Source organism: Lissotriton vulgaris, chromosome 9 (genome assembly GCF_964263255.1).
Source record: "Lissotriton vulgaris chromosome 9, aLisVul1.2, whole genome shotgun sequence".
Classification (NCBI taxonomy): domain Eukaryota; kingdom Metazoa; phylum Chordata; class Amphibia; order Caudata; family Salamandridae; genus Lissotriton; species Lissotriton vulgaris.
In genome coordinates, this window is record NC_141697.1 from 274,051,492 (window position 1) to 274,071,053 (window position 19,562).

The following is a 19,562-nucleotide window of genomic DNA, read 5'->3' on the forward strand; positions in this document are numbered from 1 at the left end:
CGACCAACAGCCACTGAAATATTACGGCATTCAATCTTAGAACGTAAGTGCATGCAAGTGTTATTTCTAGACATCTAAGGGACAGTATTGATATTTTTAGTTGCGTTTATTAGAACTGTTACTATATCAACATTGCACCTGTGTTAAATTATTCTGCGACATGTGTGTTTGCAAATCTTCATTTTCTATGGTAATACTTAGCAAAAGACTACGTAATTTCTAAAACAGGTCATACCTTGCTTTAAAACAACACATACATATTGTTTATTTTTTGTTATCTCTTGTAGGTTATTGGTACGCTTTCAACATTTCCTTGATAGGGGGAAAGAAACTGCGCACCAACATATATCATGTAAGTACAGCCAACTGTTCACTCTTCTACACAATTTTTACTTCCGTTCCTAACACTCCGACGTGGGGGCAGGGTCAGTGGTTAAGGGTCGGGTCGACAGCAACAACATAAAACTGACCATGAGGTTATTCACAGTACCCTGGAGGCGAAGTGTTCGTGCACTGAGCCCTCCCGGCATACACATAATTTTGTCGCTCTCTTTCTCTCTTCGTCTCCCTCACTCTCTATAGTTGTCAAGGATCGGGGCGACAGCAACAATATTAAACTGACCATGAGCTTAATCACAGGACCCTGCAGCCTAAGGCTTCGTGCGCTGAGCCCTCCCGGCATACACATAATTTTATCGCTCTCTTTCTCTTTCGGTCTCCCTACATCTCTATAGCTCTCTCTCCCTCTCTATAGCTCCCCCTCCCTCTCTCCTGTCTTCCTCTGTTTCACTCTAACTGTGTTCCTCCCTCTGTCTCACTCCCCCTTTTTTCTTCCTCCTCTCTCCCTCCCTCTCCGTCTCCGTCCCTATCACCCTGCATCTCACTCCCTTTCTCTTCCTCTCCCTCCATTTCCCTTCCTTTCCCTAACTTTCCCTTCCTCTCTGTCTTTGTACATAACTCTCCATTTGTCTACCATTTACTCCCTCTCTATCTTTCTACATTACTTGCACACTAACTGTGTACACTTTCAATATTACACGCACACCGCATTCATTTCATTTTCATATTCAATACAATATAGGAAGTAATCTAAGTTACACGATGACACACACACACATTTTTCAGGACGTCTCGCACTATTAACTCTTCACGCACACACTCACTCCCTCTCCATCCCCAACAACAATTCCAAGCCAGAATTAGCTGCCTACCCAAAAAAAATTTGCCCATACACTTACTACACTAGTCACAGGCACATTACAACATTAGGGGGAATAGTACAGTCATAATCCGTTCGCAACACTTCGCCACACCACAACAAATTTTTCATACACACAATCCACTATCAAGGGGACTTTCGCTAACAACCTCTGTTACATGGCTAATCACAAGCTTTCAAGCAGGTGAAAAATGTACCGTTTACTTTGTGTCCAAGGACCGCATCGGTGGGGGCAGGGTTAGTTGTTAAGGGTCGGGGCAACAGCAACAACATTAAACTGACCATGAGGTTAATCACAGGACCCTGCAGCCGAAGGCTTCGTGCACTGAGCCCTCCCGGCATACACATAATTTTCGCGCTCTCTTTCTCTTTCGGACTCCCTACATCTCTATAGCTCTCTCTCCCTCTCTATAGCTACCCCTCCCTCTCTCCCATCTTCCTCTCTTTCACTCTAACTGTGTTCCTCCCTCTGTCTCACTCCCACTTTTTTCTTCCTACTCTCTCCCTCCCTCTCCGTCTCACTCCCTATCACCCTGCATCTCAATCCCTTTCTGCACATTAACTGGTTACACCAACACTTTGCCACACCACAACTAAATTTTCATACACACATTCCACGAACAAGGACACTTTCACACACACACTCTATTACATGCCTACTCACAATCTTTCTCTCAGGGGCAAAATGTAATGTTTACTTAGTGTCCAATGACCGCATCGGTGGGGGCAGGGTGAGTGGTTAAGGCTCGGGGCGACAGCAACAACATAAAACTGTCCATGATGTTATTCACAGTACCCTGCAGCCGAAGGCTTCGTGCACTGAGCCCTCCCGGCATAGACATAATTTGTCGCTCTCTTTCTCTCTTCGTCTCCCTACCTCTCTATAGCACACTAATCACACACACCCTGTCACATTAGGCAAAACACTGCATCTTACACTAATCACACACAGCCTGTCACATTAGGCAAAACACTGACTGCCACCCTTATACAACACGTGCAACTCCTACGCAATGTAACATCATAGCACTTCGCCACTACAGCACCAAACTTTCAGTCAAAAATTCTAATTGAACATTAATTTGCACGTAAACAGGCAACACTTTACAAGATTTACGCACAATGCATTCATTCGTTGCTTTACTTGCACAGTTAGTAATCCAAGTTACAAGCTGACACACAGAAACAGCCACTCGTACAACTACTAGTATTACATTTTCACAAGCACACATCCAATAACATATTAGCCAGGATTAGCTGCCTACCCCAAAAAATAATGCACCTTACACTTACTACACTATTCACAGGCACATTGGAACATTAGGGCGAATAGCACAGTCAGAATCCGTTCTCAACACTTCGCCACACCACAACAAAGTTTTCATACACTCAATCCACTATCAAGGGGACTTTCGCCCACCCCCTCTATTACATGGCTACTCACAATCTTTCAAGCTGGTTAAAAATGTACTGTTTACTTTGTGTACAAGGACCCCATTGGTGGGGGCAATGTTAGTTGTCAAGGATCGGGGCGACAGCAACAATATTAAACTGACCATGAGCTTAATCACAGGACCCTGCAGCCTAAGGCTTCGTGCACTGAGCCCTCCCGGCATACACATAACTTTCTCGCTCTCTTTCTCTTTCGGTCTCCCTACATCTCTATAGCTCTCTCTCCCTCTCTATAGCTCCCCCTCCCTCTCTCCTATCTTCCTCTGTTTCACTCTAACTGTGTTCCTCCCTCTGTCTCACTCCCCCTTTTTTTCTTCCTCCTCTCTCCCTCCCTCTCCTTCTCCGTCCCTATCACCCTGCATCTCACTCCCTTTCTCTTCCTCTCCCTCCATTTCCCTTCCTTTCCCTAACTTTCCCTTCCTCTCTGTCTTTGTACATAACTCTCCATTTGTCTACCATTTACTCCCTCTCTATCTTTCTACATTACTTGCACACTAACTGTGTACACTTTCAATATTACACGCACACCGCATTCATTTCATTTTCATATTCAATACAATATAGGAAGTAATCTAAGTTACACGATGACACACACACACATTTTTCAGGACGTCTCGCACTATTAACTCTTCACGCACACACTCACTCCCTCTCCATCCCCAACAACAATTCCAAGCCAGAATTAGCTGCCTACCCAAAAAAAATTTGCCCATACACTTACTACACTAGTCACAGGCACATTACAACATTAGGGGGAATAGTACAGTCATAATCCGTTCGCAACACTTCGCCACACCACAACAAATTTTTCATACACACAATCCACTATCAAGGGGACTTTCGCTAACAACCTCTGTTACATGGCTAATCACAAGCTTTCAAGCAGGTGAAAAATGTACCGTTTACTTTGTGTCCAAGGACCGCATCGGTGGGGGCAGGGTTAGTTGTTAAGGGTCGGGGCAACAGCAACAACATTAAACTGACCATGAGGTTAATCACAGGACCCTGCAGCCGAAGGCTTCGTGCACTGAGCCCTCCCGGCATACACATAATTTTCGCGCTCTCTTTCTCTTTCGGACTCCCTACATCTCTATAGCTCTCTCTCCCTCTCTATAGCTACCCCTCCCTCTCTCCCATCTTCCTCTCTTTCACTCTAACTGTGTTCCTCCCTCTGTCTCACTCCCACTTTTTTCTTCCTCCTCTCTCCCTCCCTCTCCGTCTCACTCCCTATCACCCTGCATCTCACTCCCTTTCTCTTCCTCTCCCTCCATTTCCCTTCCTTTCACTAAATTTCTCTTCCTTTCTGTCTTTGTACATAACTCTCCATTTGTCTCCCATTTACTCCCTCTCTATCTTTCTACATTACTTCCACAGTAACTGGGTACACCAACACTTCGCCACACCACAACAAAATTTTCATACACACATTCCACGAACAAGGACACTTTCAAACACACACTCTATTACATGCCTACTCACAATCTTTCTCTCAGGGGCAAAATGTAATGTTTACTTAGTGTCCAATGACCGCATCGGTGGGGGCAGGGTCAGTGGTTAAGGCTTGGGGTGACAGCAACAACATAAAACTGAGCATCACTAGCCCTCAACACCTCACACACACACCCTCAACACTTCTCCTTCAACTCCTCACTCACCCTCACTCTCACTCAACACTTCAACACCTCAGCCTCACTCACCCTCAACACCTCACTCACCCACAACACCTCATTCCCACTCACCCACACTCAGCCTCATCCTTACTCACCCTCAGCTTCTCACCATCACTCACCCTCAATCTCTAAGCCTAATCTACCTTCACTCACCCTCAACCCCTCACCCTCACTCACACTCACTCACACCATCCTCACTCACCCTCATGCTCACTCACCCTCATGCTCACTCACCCTCATGCTCACTCACCCTCATGCTCACTCACCCTCATGCTCACTTACCCTCAACATGTCATCCTCACTCACCCTCACCATTACTCACCATCAAACCGTCACCCTCACTCACCCTCACCCTCACCCTCACTCACCCTCATCCCCTCCCCCTCACTCACCCTCACCCTAACCCTCACCACCTCACCTCAACAACAATCAACACCTCACCCTCACACTCACACCCTCAACATTTCATCCTCATTCACCCTCAACCCCTCACCTACACTCACCCTCTCTCTCCTTCTCTAGCTCCCCCTACCTCTCTCTTGCCTTCCTCTTTCTCACTCTAACTTTGTTAATCCCTCTGTCTCCCTCTCCCTCTCTCTCCCTCCCTCCATCCCCGTCTTACTTCCTATCACTCTCCCTCTCACTCCCTTTACCTTCCTCACACCTCATCCATTCTCTGATTCAATGCAACACATAACACACACACACACATTTTTTAACGTCTCTCAGTATTAACTTTTCACGCACTCACTCACTCTCTCTCTGTCCCCCTTTTCCTCCCACTCCCTCTCTCTCCCTCTATCATCTCACCCTGCCTGTGTGCCAGCCGTGGCACATACACTCACAGCAGCACTAGAGCTCTTAACAGGTCTTTAAAAGACTATTTACATGCTAATGTGTCTTTTATGGCTAAAATTCGGAGAAATATATTCTAAACAATATGTTTTTTTTCAACTTTCAGATTATTCAAACAACAACAAAAGAAACAGAAGTTAAGGTAAATACTACTTTGCCACTTCGTTTAAAAATTGTTAAAAGTTCATACCTTACAGTCCCCTAAAAAATTTTTTAGTTCACAAACCTTCTCAATTTACATTTGTTGATAACAACATTTCAGTATAACTTTGAAGATGCAGAAATGCTTAAAAGCAAGTTACCATCAAGGGAATAGCAAATTTAATAGCAAATCACAAGGTAAGCAATGCTTACCAAATAGTGCTTTTGCTGTCTTGCACAATTTATGCAAGCCAGTAACTACTTGGAACTCTAATGATCTGCATTATATAATGGACCGTGGGGACGCTTTATATCTCCAAATGCATTCTATTAACAAAGAAACACTTATGCATCCAGATGACCTGCCAAGGTATATAGACCACAATCAAGAGATATATTCACTTTTGCTACGGAATGCTTACTACGGTGATGTCCTTAAACGTTTTGATAAAGCCTACCCAGATATTAGCACAGCATTAAATGTTACTATTAAGAAGCACTGTGGTGTTCTACTTTGTATGAATGTTTATGTAATAGCTATTTTCAAACATATGCAATCATACTTTGTATTTGATTCACATAGTAGGGACCATGAAGGCATGCCTCATTCAAACGGAACATGTGTTACAATTGCATTTAATTCGTTTGAAGGGCTAATTCAATATGTTATGAAACTAGCATATAACTTAAAACATCAGGCTGAGCAATGTGTCCAATTTGAATTAACACCAATAGATATAAAAGTCATTCAAAGAAAATCCTTAACAAAAGCACTTACTGTGCACAAAAAAAATAGTCAACTGCCGCAAGAAAGAAAAATTTGGGTACATACTACTGAATGTACTCCTAATCAGACGATAACATCAACATCAATGTCTTCTGATCATTTACAGAATACAAGTAAGGGAGGGAATAGCAATAGCAATCATTTACCACAATTACAAGGTAATAGTAAAGCTATCCAGGGAACAAATAATCAGTCTCGGAAAAGAAAAAGGGATTCAAGTACATGTCCAACTACAGTTGTACAAAGAAAAAAAATTAATACAGCTGAAGAAGACATTACCAACAGTCAACTAAGTGCTACTGATAATAACATACCCATCTTCACGCAGGGCCAAAGACAGAAACGAGGTAAACAAATCCATACAATCATTCGCAAATTCCACCGGGAAATATTGCATGGGCCAGAGTACATTTGTACTCTTTGCAATCAACTGTGGCATAAACAAACGTTGCTAAATATACGCAGTGTTAGCCAATCCGAAATTTTCAACAAGTGTAACATTAGTAACAAGAAAACAACTTTTATTTGTAAGACTTGCTATTATTACATTCGCAAAAACAAAATACCACCATGTTCAATTGTAAATGGCATGGGCTTCCCAAATGTACCAGTTGAATTAGAATTATATGATTTAGAAGAAAGATTAGTTTCACCTAGGATACCATTCTTACAAATTCGGAGTCTGCCACGCGGTTTTCAAAAATCATTATCAGGTGCAGTAGTTAATGTACCTGCAGATGTTATGACAACTGTTACAATTTTACCAAGGCAAATTAATGACGCCATGACAATCCCAGTGAAATTAAAAAGGAAATTAATCTATAAATCATATACACATTATGAGAATATTAGACCAAATACTGTAAAAAAGGCAGCTACATGGCTAGCGAAAAATAGTCGAATGTTTAATGAATATGGTGTTACCATTAACCCTGACTGGGAGTATATACCTCCAGAAATAGAATCTCACAATGAGACTTCTGAAACAAACAATTCATCTGATAGTTCAGACAACATAGAAGCTGGAAATTTGGATACTATGTTAACAAATGAAACTATTACTAGTAATTCGCTGAATGTGTTAAGTTTCGCTCCAGCTGAACATAACACGCCAAGAGGTTTATATGAGGATAAAGATTCAGAGTTTTTGGCTTTCCCTACTATTTTTTGTGGTGAACGAAGACCTAACAATAAGGAAAGACACATACCGGTACATTATAGTACTATTTGCCAAGCAGAGTTAAGGAGTTATGATAGAAGAGTCGCTAAATCTATTACTAATGTCTTTTTTAAACTGAAGAAATTACATATTAAGCAGATCCATGGTAAAATCAACATTTCCATCAGAAAACATTTTACAGATGGGAATAAAATAACTGCTAAAGACATTAAATGTAATATTGCCAATGTTTTACAGTTCAATGAGGGGTACAAAGTATTAAAAACTATACGCAGTTCACCTCCATATTGGGAAGGTTGCAAAAAAGATATTTTTGCTATGATAAGGCAACTTGGCATTCCCACTTTCTTTTTGACATTATCTGCTGCAGAAACAAAATGGCACCATTTAATAAATATACTATTCAGAGTTAGAAACTTACAGGAATGTACAGAGGAAGAATTCTTAAACATGTCTTGGGAAACTAAAAGTAAATTAATACAAGAAGATCCAATAACATGTGCAAGACAGTTTGACTATCAAGTTAGGAAATTCTTTAATTGTGTTTTGCTGAATGGCACTAATCCAATTGGGGAAATAGTAGACTACTTTTACAGAGTCGAATTCCAACAGAGAGGTTCTCCACATATACATGCATTACTCTGGGTAAACAAAGCACCATTGTATGGTGTTTCACCAGTGGAAGAAGTCAATAGCTTTATTGACAAATATATCACTTGTCATAAGTCTGAAAACCCTGTTTTACAACCGTTAATAAATCTACAAAGGCATGGTCACACCAAAAATTGCAGACGTAAACAGCAACGGACATGCAAATATCAATATCCCAAATATCCAATGTCAAGAACGCTCATATTAGAGCCATTAACACTGGAGGAGACAAATAACCAATGGCAAGATAATATGAAAATAATACATGAAGCTATGAATAATACTACTTTTAATACACTTTCTTTTGAGGAATTTTTGGACTTCATTAAAATGGATGATAAAGAATATATTACTTCTATACAAACTAGCTTACAAAAAACTACTATTTTTTTAAAAAGAACACCAGCCGAATGCTTCATCAATAACTACAATAGTACTCTTTTAGAAGCTTGGCGAGCAAATATAGACTTGCAGTTTATACTAGACCCTTATGCTTGTGCAGTCTATATTATCTCATATATTAGTAAATCGCAAAGAGGAATTAGCAAACTTCTAGCGCAAGCTGCTAAAGAGGTACCAAGCAATAGTAATATCAAAGATCAACTTAAACACATAGGGAACAAATTCCTCAACTGCACAGAAATTAGTGCTCAAGAAGCAGCATATCTAATTCTTCAAATACCATTACGGAAAAGCTCACGATCATTTGTATTTATTAATACTAGCCGTCCAGAGAAAAGAACTTATTTAATGCGTGATATCGAAACTATTAATAACTTGCCCGAAAATTCCACTGACATTCAATGTGAAAATATTATTATTAAGTACTGCAAACGGCCACAATCATTAGAGATGTGCACGTTAGCAGACTATGCGGCTAATTTCAACTATGTGAAGAAAAAAACACATGGGAAAGAAATAAATGATTGCGAAGATTTACTTGCAGAACAAAACTTTTACAGCTCAGATGAGGAAGAATTAGAAATAGAATGTAGTGACGGAAATAAACAACAGAAACATAATTATGATTATGCTTTAAATAAGCGCAGACAAGGGAAAATAATACGCTTTTGCAGATTTAGCAAAAATAATGAACCGGAAGAGTATTATAGAGAAATATTAATGTTGCACTATCCATGGAGGGAAGAAGAAAAAATACTAATCAACAAGGAAACTTACTATGATAGGTATCTGGAAGTTAAAACATTTGTTGACACACAACTAAAAATCTATAACAAACAGCATGGTGAACTTACAAACATTATTCATGAACAGTCTCATGAAAATGTCATTTCACCTCCTCTATCACCAACTGTGAATATACAGACAGAAGACCAAAATCCAGAACATAATAATAGATATGATTTGGCTCTAGATTTAGGAATTAGAACTACAACTGAAGAACAAAGATCAACTAACGTTCTTTTACCCAATGAAAAATACCAACAACTTATGCAAAACTTAACGGAAGAACAACTTAACTTTGTTTACCATCACTTGCATTGGTTTAAAAGTACTAGCACTCCATGCTATACTTTTTGCACTGGAGGGGCTGGTGTTGGGAAAAGTTTTGTAATATCTGCACTTTATCAAACTTTACTACGCTACTATAACACTAAGGCCGGTGAAAATCCGGATAATGTTTATATCTTACTTACTGCTCCAACAGGAAAGGCTGCCCATAATATTAATGGCAAAACACTGCATAGCACTTTCAAAATACCTGTGTCGCAAAGTTTGTCTTATAAACAACTGACTCATGAACATAGAACTGCTCTACAAATGGAAATGATGCATGTTAGAGTTGTTATTATTGATGAAATTTCAATGGTAGGCCACAATATGTTGAATTTTATACATAACAGGCTTCAAGAAATTAAATCATCTAATGAACCATTTGGAGGAATTTCTATTTTAGCCATTGGTGACTTTTACCAATTAAAACCTGTATTTGACAGATACATTTTTCAGGATTCGACACAAATGTATGGTCCTTTAAGTGCTAACTTGTGGAAAGAACATTTTAAAATTTTTGAATTAACAAAAATTATGCGCCAAAAAGAAGATCTACAATTTGCTGAATTACTAAACAGATTGAGAGAAGGCAAGCATACTGAAGAAGATATTTCACAAATTAAGCAAAGGGAAATACAACCTGATGAGACTTTATTAGAAACAATTCCATATATCATGTCAACTAATCTAGAAGTTAATGAAATTAACAAAAAGGTTTTAGAACAACATTGCAAAGATTATCCTGTCTACATAACAGTAGCAAGCGATACTGTTAGTTCTGATTTGTCTGAAAGTGTGAAAAAAACGATTCTTAAGCAACTGCCCAAAGATCCACAGAAAACAATGGGCCTTTCACATACATTACACATTGCCTTACAACTTCGTTATGATTTAAGTTGCAATGTGGATGTCAATGATGGTTTAACAAATGGCGCAACTGGTGTTGTACAATTAGTAGAATTGATTAACAATACACCTATTATTGTTTGGTTGTTATTTGACAATCCCACTATAGGAGAAACAACCAGACAACAATATAAACACTTATTTCATTCACAAACACAAAATACATGGACACCAATACATGCTATAGCTAGACATTTCCAATACACTAAGAAATTTATTACCATTATACGGAAGCAATTTCCTTTACGCCAAGCATCAGCACGCACTATACATCGCACACAAGGTGCAACTCTTGAACCACTTTATATACACTTTAATAACAGCAAGATTCATCATTTGCATTATGTTGCTATTAGCAGGGCAAAATCAATACAAAATGTCTATGTACACAATTTTGATGAACGTAAAATTGTAGTACATCCACAAGTTAATGAGGAAATGCACAGATTAAGGACAGAAATGCCACTTGAAATACATATCCCACAGTTACATACATACAGTGCACATTTCAATATCATTGCACACAATATAAGATCAGTACAGAAAAATTTTTCATCTATGGTAGCGGATAGGAATATATTACAAGCAGACATTATTTGCTTAACTGAGATCAACACTACAAGAAATGCTACAGCTAATGATTTCAGTATAGAACAATATCATCACATTATATTTGATAAATTTCATACATACAACACAAACCATGGAATGATTATGTACTACAAAAAAGATTTATTTATATTGCCTATTTATGAGACACTTGAAGGGATAGACATTTTACATTTTACTCTACAGATTAATAACACAGATTACCTTATTATTATTTTATACAAACCACCCCTAAAAAGTATAACTTCTCTTTTTGATTTCATCACTAATATTACGGATTTTTACCCCATGCACAAATTGATTATTATAGGGGATTTCAATGTGGATGTATCTCAAACAAATGCAAACAGCAAGCAATTACTTGGATTCTTTGAAACAAAATTACAATGTCAACAACTCATTAACAGTTACACAACTAACTACCAATCCATTTTAGATCATATATATACAAATGACCAACTACACAACTATGGTACTTTAGAATGCTATTACAGTGATCATAAACCAATATGGGTTTGTATTTAACATGTTATATCACATTTTCTATTTCAGATGATGTCTATTGAAGAAATAATGAACATTAATACTGATGACAACAAACCATACCAGAAACCAATAAGAGTTAATGTCATCAGCTGCTCAGGGAAAACTACGTACAAAAATGCTAAACAAGAGCAGAAAATTTTATTCCATTTGGCTTTAGCAGATAAAACTGGAACAATTAAATGTACATGTTACCAAGAAAATTTATATGAGCAAACGAAAATAAACTGTGGACTACTGATACGGAACTTTATTCTCAAAAACAAAACAATTTTAATTACAAAACAAACTAAAGTAACCAAATTTCCCGCAATGACAATCGAGGAGGGCCTGATCCAACAAGCAAACAACATTTTGCATCCGCCTGCACCATCGGCTTCTCCCATCAAGGAAATAAAACGGGCAAGTCTAAAAAGCCTGATGACCGTTTCAGGGACAATAATTGCCGTAAGTATGAACACAAACATGTTATCATGTCAACTAAAAAAAAATATTGTCTTGCAGTGGAAGAGTTGGACTTATTAGGATTGTAAATGACATATCTTATGTATTTGTGCTTTTTCGAAATTGCAAGTATAAATAGTCTGACAACTGTTTCAGGGACAATATGTGCCAGATGTATCAACACAAACATGTCATCATGTCTAGTACAAAAATGCATAGTTGGCTTACACACAAATTACACATTTAGGGGCCCGGTGTAGGTAGCCCTTTAGCGATCCCATTCGGCCAAAAAAAAAAGATTTTGGCCCGTTTCACATCGGTAAAGGGCTATTGAGATGTAGGGGCACATTTTAGGTAACTTTAGCAAATCTGTTTATTAACCAAAACGGTAGATTTACAGATTCAATAAAATTAACTGAAATGTAATGTAGGTAGGCAATGTACCTTCTGTACATGGCTTACACAATCGGTATTTTACCATGGAATACAAATCCAGGGTAAAATACCTATGGCATGTGACAGGCAGACCTGCCCTTACAGCAGGTATGCTTGCCACATGGCACCTGTGCCTTTTTTGCCGGTGCAGGAGGGTGTCAAAGTGACACCACCTGCACCCTTCATAATTCTTTAATTACAGATTCAGTAAATACCGATTCGGTAATGCCTAATCATTCCTATGTCCTTCAAAACCCATATGAATTAATGCGCATTACCTATTCGCTATTTACCGATTTGGTAATTAAAGATTTGGTAAGTATTCTGTAATGAATACAGATGTTGGTACCTACATACAAAAATGGGATTTACCTACATCGGGCCCTTAGTAACATCACGGACAACATCAAAAAAGCTTGCATTAGACACTCTTTCACAGTCTTTCACACTATGTATAAAGGGATAGTTTTGAGATATATAATATGTGAGTACTTTGGGGTATATTACAAATTCAAGTACTCTCCACAATGACAATTTTTACTAAAAAAAATTTCCACTATGGTAGAAAGTATGTTCATTTGGGTCGTGAAATATAATACATTATATTACCAGTGATACAATGCACTACTACTATGTTTTTTTACTGCCACTATTTTGTAGAATTGTTCTTTTTGGGTTTACCAAAAGTACACAAATACTGTCTTTACATCAATGCCTCACCCTCAGTCAACATCACTCACCCTCAACACCCAACTCTCACTCTCACTCAACACCTCACCCTCAACAATTCAATTTTAATGCCTCACTCACCCTCAATCTCACTCAGCCGAGATCACCCTCAACACCTCCTCCTCACTCATCCTCAATCACCCTCACTAGCCCTCAACACCTCCCACTCTAAAACTCTACCCTTCTCCCTCAAATACTCACTCACTCTCACTCAACACCTCAACACCTCAGCCTCACAATCAACATCAATGACTCACCCTCACTTACCATCATCCTTACTCACCCTCAACTTCTCACCCTCAATAACTCTCAACACCTCACCCTCATTCACACACAACACCTCACACTCAACAATTCACCCTTAATGCCTCACTCAGCCTTAATCTCAATCACCCTCAATCACCCTCAACACCTCACACTCAATCACCCTCACTCACCCTCACTCGCCCTCAACACCTCCCCCTCAAAAAGTCAACACTTCTCACTCAACTCCTCAGTCACCCTCACTCAACACCTCAACACCTCAGCCTCAACATCAACACCTCACCCTCACTCAATTAATCACCCTCACTCACCCACACTCACACTCATCCTTACTCACCTTCAACTTCTCACATTCAATCTTTCAGCCTCAACACTCCCTCACTCTCACTCACCCTCAACGCCTCCCCCTAACTCTGCATCACTCACACTCACCCTCACGTAACACATCGTCCTCACTCACCCTCAACCCCACCCTCACTCACCACCTCACCCTCAATAACTCACCCTCACCCACACCCTCACTCATGTCATCAGGTCTACTAAAAATATGCATACTTGCCTTACTCAGCCTCACTCACACTCACGCTCATCGTTACTCACCCTCAACTTCTCACCCTCACTCACCTTCAAAATCTCACCCTCACCCTCCCACCCTCACCCACCCTCATTTACATTCAACCTCACCCTCACGTAACACCTCATCCTCACTCACCCTCACTCCCCATCAACTCCTCACACTCAACACCTCACCATCACACTCACTCATGTCATCATGTCTACTTAAAAAATGCATAGTTCACTTACACACACATTACACCTTTAGTAACTTCAAAAACTAACTGGACACATTTTTGATTATGCACTCTTCACACATAGTAGCAAGTACAACTTTTGAAAAATATAAGATGCCAGTGCTTTGGTGTATACTACAAAAAAAAGTACTATGTACAAGGCCATTTTTTAAAAGAAACATTTCAATCTTTTAGAAAGGAGGTTCATTTGGGTCGTTAAATATGATACATTATATAGCCTTTCAGACAATGCACTAGTAATATCTGTTTTTACAATCACTATTTAATAGAATGCTTTCTTTTTGTGTAGGAAGAGGACGCAAAAACGGTGTTTATCAATGGGCAAGATACCCCACTCAAATCCATTACAATAAAAGATGCAACTGATGATATAAAAGTGACACTGTGGAGAGAAGCGTCACTATTTAAAATACATCTTGGGAAATATGTGACCCTGACTCATGTCACTGTACATGAATTCAATTGCCAAAAAATATTGAATACAACGCGCCATAGCAAAATGGAGGTAAGCACAACGAACAAACAAAGTTTTGCAATTATCTCTTTTCAGCCACTCTTGGAATTGCACCCAGTCTTGCCCTTTCACCCACTCTGCCCCTTCCACCCACTCTGGACATTTTACCCACTCTGGACATTTCAGCCACTTGGGACCTTTCGCCCATTCGGGAGCTTTCACCCACTCGGGAGCTTTCACCCACTCGGAACCTTTCAACAACTCTGGCTCTTTCACACACTCTAGGCCTATCACCCAATCTAGACTTATCACCCACTCTAGACTTATCACCCACTCTCATACTCACTCACCCTCAACAACTCACCATCAACACCTCACCCTCATACTCACTCACCCTCAACTCTTCACGCTCATTCACCCTCACTCACCGTCAACACACTATCACACTACAACAACAAACAAATACTTACCACCACAGCAACACTTAACTCACCCTCAACACCTCACCCTTAACTCCTCACTCAACCTCAATCTCAATCGTCATCAATCACCTTCAACATCTCACACTCAACACCACTCTCATACTCACTCACCCTCACAACATCACCCTCATTTACCCTCACTTACCGTCAACACACTATCACACTACAACTACAAAAAAACACTTACCACCACAACAACACTTCACTCACCCTAAACACCTCACCCTTAACTCCTCACACTCACTCATCCTCAATCACCCTCAACACCTCACCCTCACTCACCCTCAACGCCTCAGCCACACTCACCCTGACACTCAGCTTCTCACCCTCAGCCTCAACACCTCACTCTCACTCACACTCAACGGCTCACCCTCAGTCAATCTCAACACATCACTCAACATCACTCTCACTCATCCTCAATCACACTCAACACCTCACTCTCAACACCTCACTCACCCTCAGCCCCTCACCCTCACTCACTCTCAACTCCTCACCCTCACTCATCCTCACTCACCCTCAACACCTCCCCCTCATTCTCACTCACTCTCACTCTCACTCACCCTCATACTCAATCACCCTCAACACACTATCACACTACAACCACACCAAAACTTAGCACCACTACACCACTTCAATCACGCTCAAAACATCCCCACCAGCCCCTTACTTACCCTCACTCTCACTCATCCTCAAACACTAACTCACCCTCAATCTCACTCACCCTCAACGCCTCACCCTCACTCACCCTCAACATCTCACCCTCACTCACCCTCAACACACTATGACACTACAACCACACAAAAAAATTATTACCACCACCTATCACCCAGTCTCGACCTATCACCCACTCAAACTCTATCAACAACTGGGACCCTTTCACCTACTCAGTCCATTTCACCCAATGTGTCCCTTTCAACAACTCTGTCCCTTTCAACCACTATAGGCCTTACACAAAAAATAAAGTATACACATTTTACAAATAATTAATGCTTTTCTTTTCTCTCAACAGGTAACAGCCCCACCAGAGGAAAAGATGGACATTCTAATTTATGGTGTTGAAAGCTCTACTGAGCAAACAAGTATCATCACAATAAAAGTGACAAACACAGACGAATTGCAATCGATGCCCATCGAAAACGAGATCTTAATTAAATGGTTTATGTTAGATGAGGACGTTGAGAACATCGGAGATGCCCTTGTCCATTTTTTGCCACAAAATTTTGAAGTTGTCTTTTGTAATGGGCAAATCATAAAGATTCTTAAAGAAAAAGACGATGAAATATGTTCTGAGTAAATTTTGCATGTTGCCAGGATATCTTTTTTTTGTACAAAGTTAAACAATAAATATTTGTGTTTTTTTATAAAAAATAAACAAGTGTGTAATACAAATTTTACTACTTCTATGGTGAATTTTTCTATTCGAAAGGCAAATTATAACTAAGACACTCCATTTATACAACATAGTCACACCCACATACAAGATTTAGCCAATCCATTTGACATTAGAAAAACATATACAAATTACACATACTTTGTAGCTTACACGCACTACAGTATTATGTATGAATGAGACTGTTGAGCTAAAGACGCCTGTGCTGGTGCTGAGTTATGCTGTGTTGTTGAGCAATGTTACTGTGGGGGGCCGAATGTTAAGGTGGTATTGATGCGTGTTCCATTGGTGGACATCACAAATTAGGTTGTTGGGAGAAGTGCAACTGTTGTTGCAATGAGTTATGCTGTGGTGGTAATAGTTGAACACTAACACAGCACAACTCATCATCAACACTTCACAACTACAGCATTAGGAAGCACCTCAGTAACAACACTCATCAACACACCAACATCACTCTACACCACCGCAACAGCATCATTCTACCACAACAACATACACAAATACAAACACACTTTACAATAACGAGTCACACATGCAAAACACTCACATTTGTCAATAACACCCTCTCTCACACTCACTCACCCTCAACTCATCATCCACCCTGAATTACACTCACTCACCCTCAACACCTCACACTCACTCTCCCTCAACACCTCATCCTCACTCACCCTCAACACATCACCATCAGCCTCAAACATCTTCACTCACCATCAACACCTCACCCTCACTCACCCTCCACCCTGCACCCTCAAACACTCAATCACCCTCGCTCTCAACACCTCTCCCTCAACGCCTCACCCTTAACCCCTCACTCGCCCTCAACGCCTCACCAACACTCACCCTCAGCCCCTCACCCTCACCTACAACACGTCACTCTCACTCACCCTCAACACCTCACCCTCAACAACTCACCATCAACACATCACTCACCCTCACTCTCACTCATCCTCAATACTCTCAACACCTCACCCTCAATACCTCACTCACCCTCAGTACCTCAGCCTCACTCACCCTCAACTCCTCACCCTCAACACCTCACCCACACTCATCCTCACTCACCCTCAAAAACTCACCATCAACACCTCACCCTCATACTCACTCACCCTCAACACCTCATCCTCATTTACCCTCACTCACCGTCAACACACTATCACACTACAACAACAAACAAATACTTACCAACACAGCAACACTTCACTCACCCTCAATTCACTCACCCTCAACACCTCACCCTTAACTCCTCACTCACCCTCAATCTCAATCATCATCAATCACCCTCTACACCTCACACTCAACAAATCACTCTCATACTCACTCACCCTCACTCACCCTCACTCACACTCAAAACATCACCCTCATTCACCCTCACTCATCGTCAACACACTATCACACTACAACTATAAACAAACACTTACCACAACAGCAACACTTCACTCACCCTAAACAACTCACCCTTTACTCCTCACTCACACTCACTCTCACTCATCAACAATAACGCTCAACACCTCTCCCTCACTCAGCCTCAACGCCTCACCCACACTCACACCCTCACCCTCAGAACCTCACTCTCTATCATCCTCAATGCCTCACCCTCAACGCCTCACCCACTCACCCTCAGCTCTTCACCCTCAGCCTCAACACCTCACCCTCACTCACCATCAATGCCTCACCCTCAGTCAACATCAACACATCACACACCCTCACTATCACTCATCCTCAATCGCACTCAACACCTCACCCTCAACACCTCACTCACCCTCAGCCTCTCACCCTCACTCACCCTCAATTACTCACCCTCACTCATCCTCACTCACCATCAACAACTCCCCCTCATTCTCACTCACTCTCACCCTCACTCACCCTCATACTCACTCACCCTCAACACACTATCACACTACAAACACACACAATGCCTCACCCTCAACGCCTCACCCACACTCACCCTCAGCCTCAACACCTCACACTCACTCACCCTCAACGCCTCACCCTAAGTCAATCTCAACACATCACTCACCCACACTATCACTCATCCTCAATCACACTCAACACCTCACCCTCAACACCTCACTCACCCTCATCCTCTCACCCTCACTCACCCTCAACTCCTCACCCTCACTCACCATCAACACCTCACCCTCAGTCTCACTCACTCTCACCCTCACTCACCCTCAACACACTATCACACTACTACAACAACACACAAACAATTACCACCACAACACCACTTCAATCACGCACAACACCTCCCCATCAACACCTTCCTTGCTCTCACTCTCACTCAGCCTCAATCACCCTCAACACCTCACCCTCACTCCCCCTCAACGCCTCACTCACCCTCATAGCCTCACCCACCCTCAACACCTCACACTAACTCACCCTCAATCTCACTCACCCTCAACGCCTCACCCTCACTCAGCCTCAACACCTCACCCTCACTCACCCTCAACACACTATCACACTACAACCACACAAAAAACAATTACCACAACAACACCACTCATCACAACTGCAGCAAACTAAACTCATACAATCAAAACATGTACCCTTTTAACAGTCACACACACAACATCTATCAATGGCCACTTTCAACAAGCATACACACACAACAGTCATCGGTACTGCACTACTATGTCTAAATGAGACTGTTGGTGTGCAAAATACGGATGTGGAAGTGCAGAGTAATGCAGTGTAGTTGCTCAATGGTAATGTGGGGCTGCAGAAAGATAAAGTGGTATTGCTGCATGTTGCATTCGGGGACATCAGTGATGCCATTGTTGCGAGAAGTGCAACTGTTGTGGTGCAAAGTTATGCTGTGGTGGTAATTATTAAACATCAACACAGCACCACTCACCACTAGCACAAAACAACACATCACAACTACAGCATTACTAAGCACCACACACTCACATGCCCACACACTCACACACCACCACCCTCACACACATCCACACTCACACACTATCACACATCCTCGCACACCCACTCACATTCTCAATAAGCCTCATAGCCTCACGCTCGCCA

General features: G+C 41.0%; 1 protein-coding gene across 1 annotated transcript; it reads left to right on the forward strand.

The window, feature by feature from the left end:
* On the forward strand, positions 1-16,530 carry LOC147690001 (uncharacterized). The gene is made up of 5 exons (XM_086937556.1): positions 1-352; positions 5,303-5,338; positions 11,538-11,975; positions 14,502-14,717; positions 16,158-16,530. The coding sequence occupies exons 3-5, from the start codon at positions 11,538-11,540 to the stop codon at positions 16,440-16,442; spliced, it is 939 nt and encodes a 312-aa protein (XP_086793682.1). The 5' UTR covers positions 1-352; positions 5,303-5,338; the 3' UTR covers positions 16,443-16,530.
* Positions 16,531-19,562: the final 3,032 nt, after the last annotated feature.

What these genes read in the sequence shown, in the direction of transcription:
- LOC147690001 (XM_086937556.1), top strand. Translation starts at nt 11,538, where the DNA reads ATGATGTCTATTGAAGAAATAATGAACATTAATACTGATGACAACAAA. An exon ending in TTTCAGGGACAATAATTGCC is followed by an intron (nt 11,976 to 14,501) that starts GTAAGTATGAAC and finishes CTTTTTGTGTAG; the next exon opens with GAAGAGGACGCAAAAACGGT. An exon ending in CGCGCCATAGCAAAATGGAG is followed by an intron (nt 14,718 to 16,157) that starts GTAAGCACAACG and finishes TTCTCTCAACAG; the next exon opens with GTAACAGCCCCACCAGAGGA.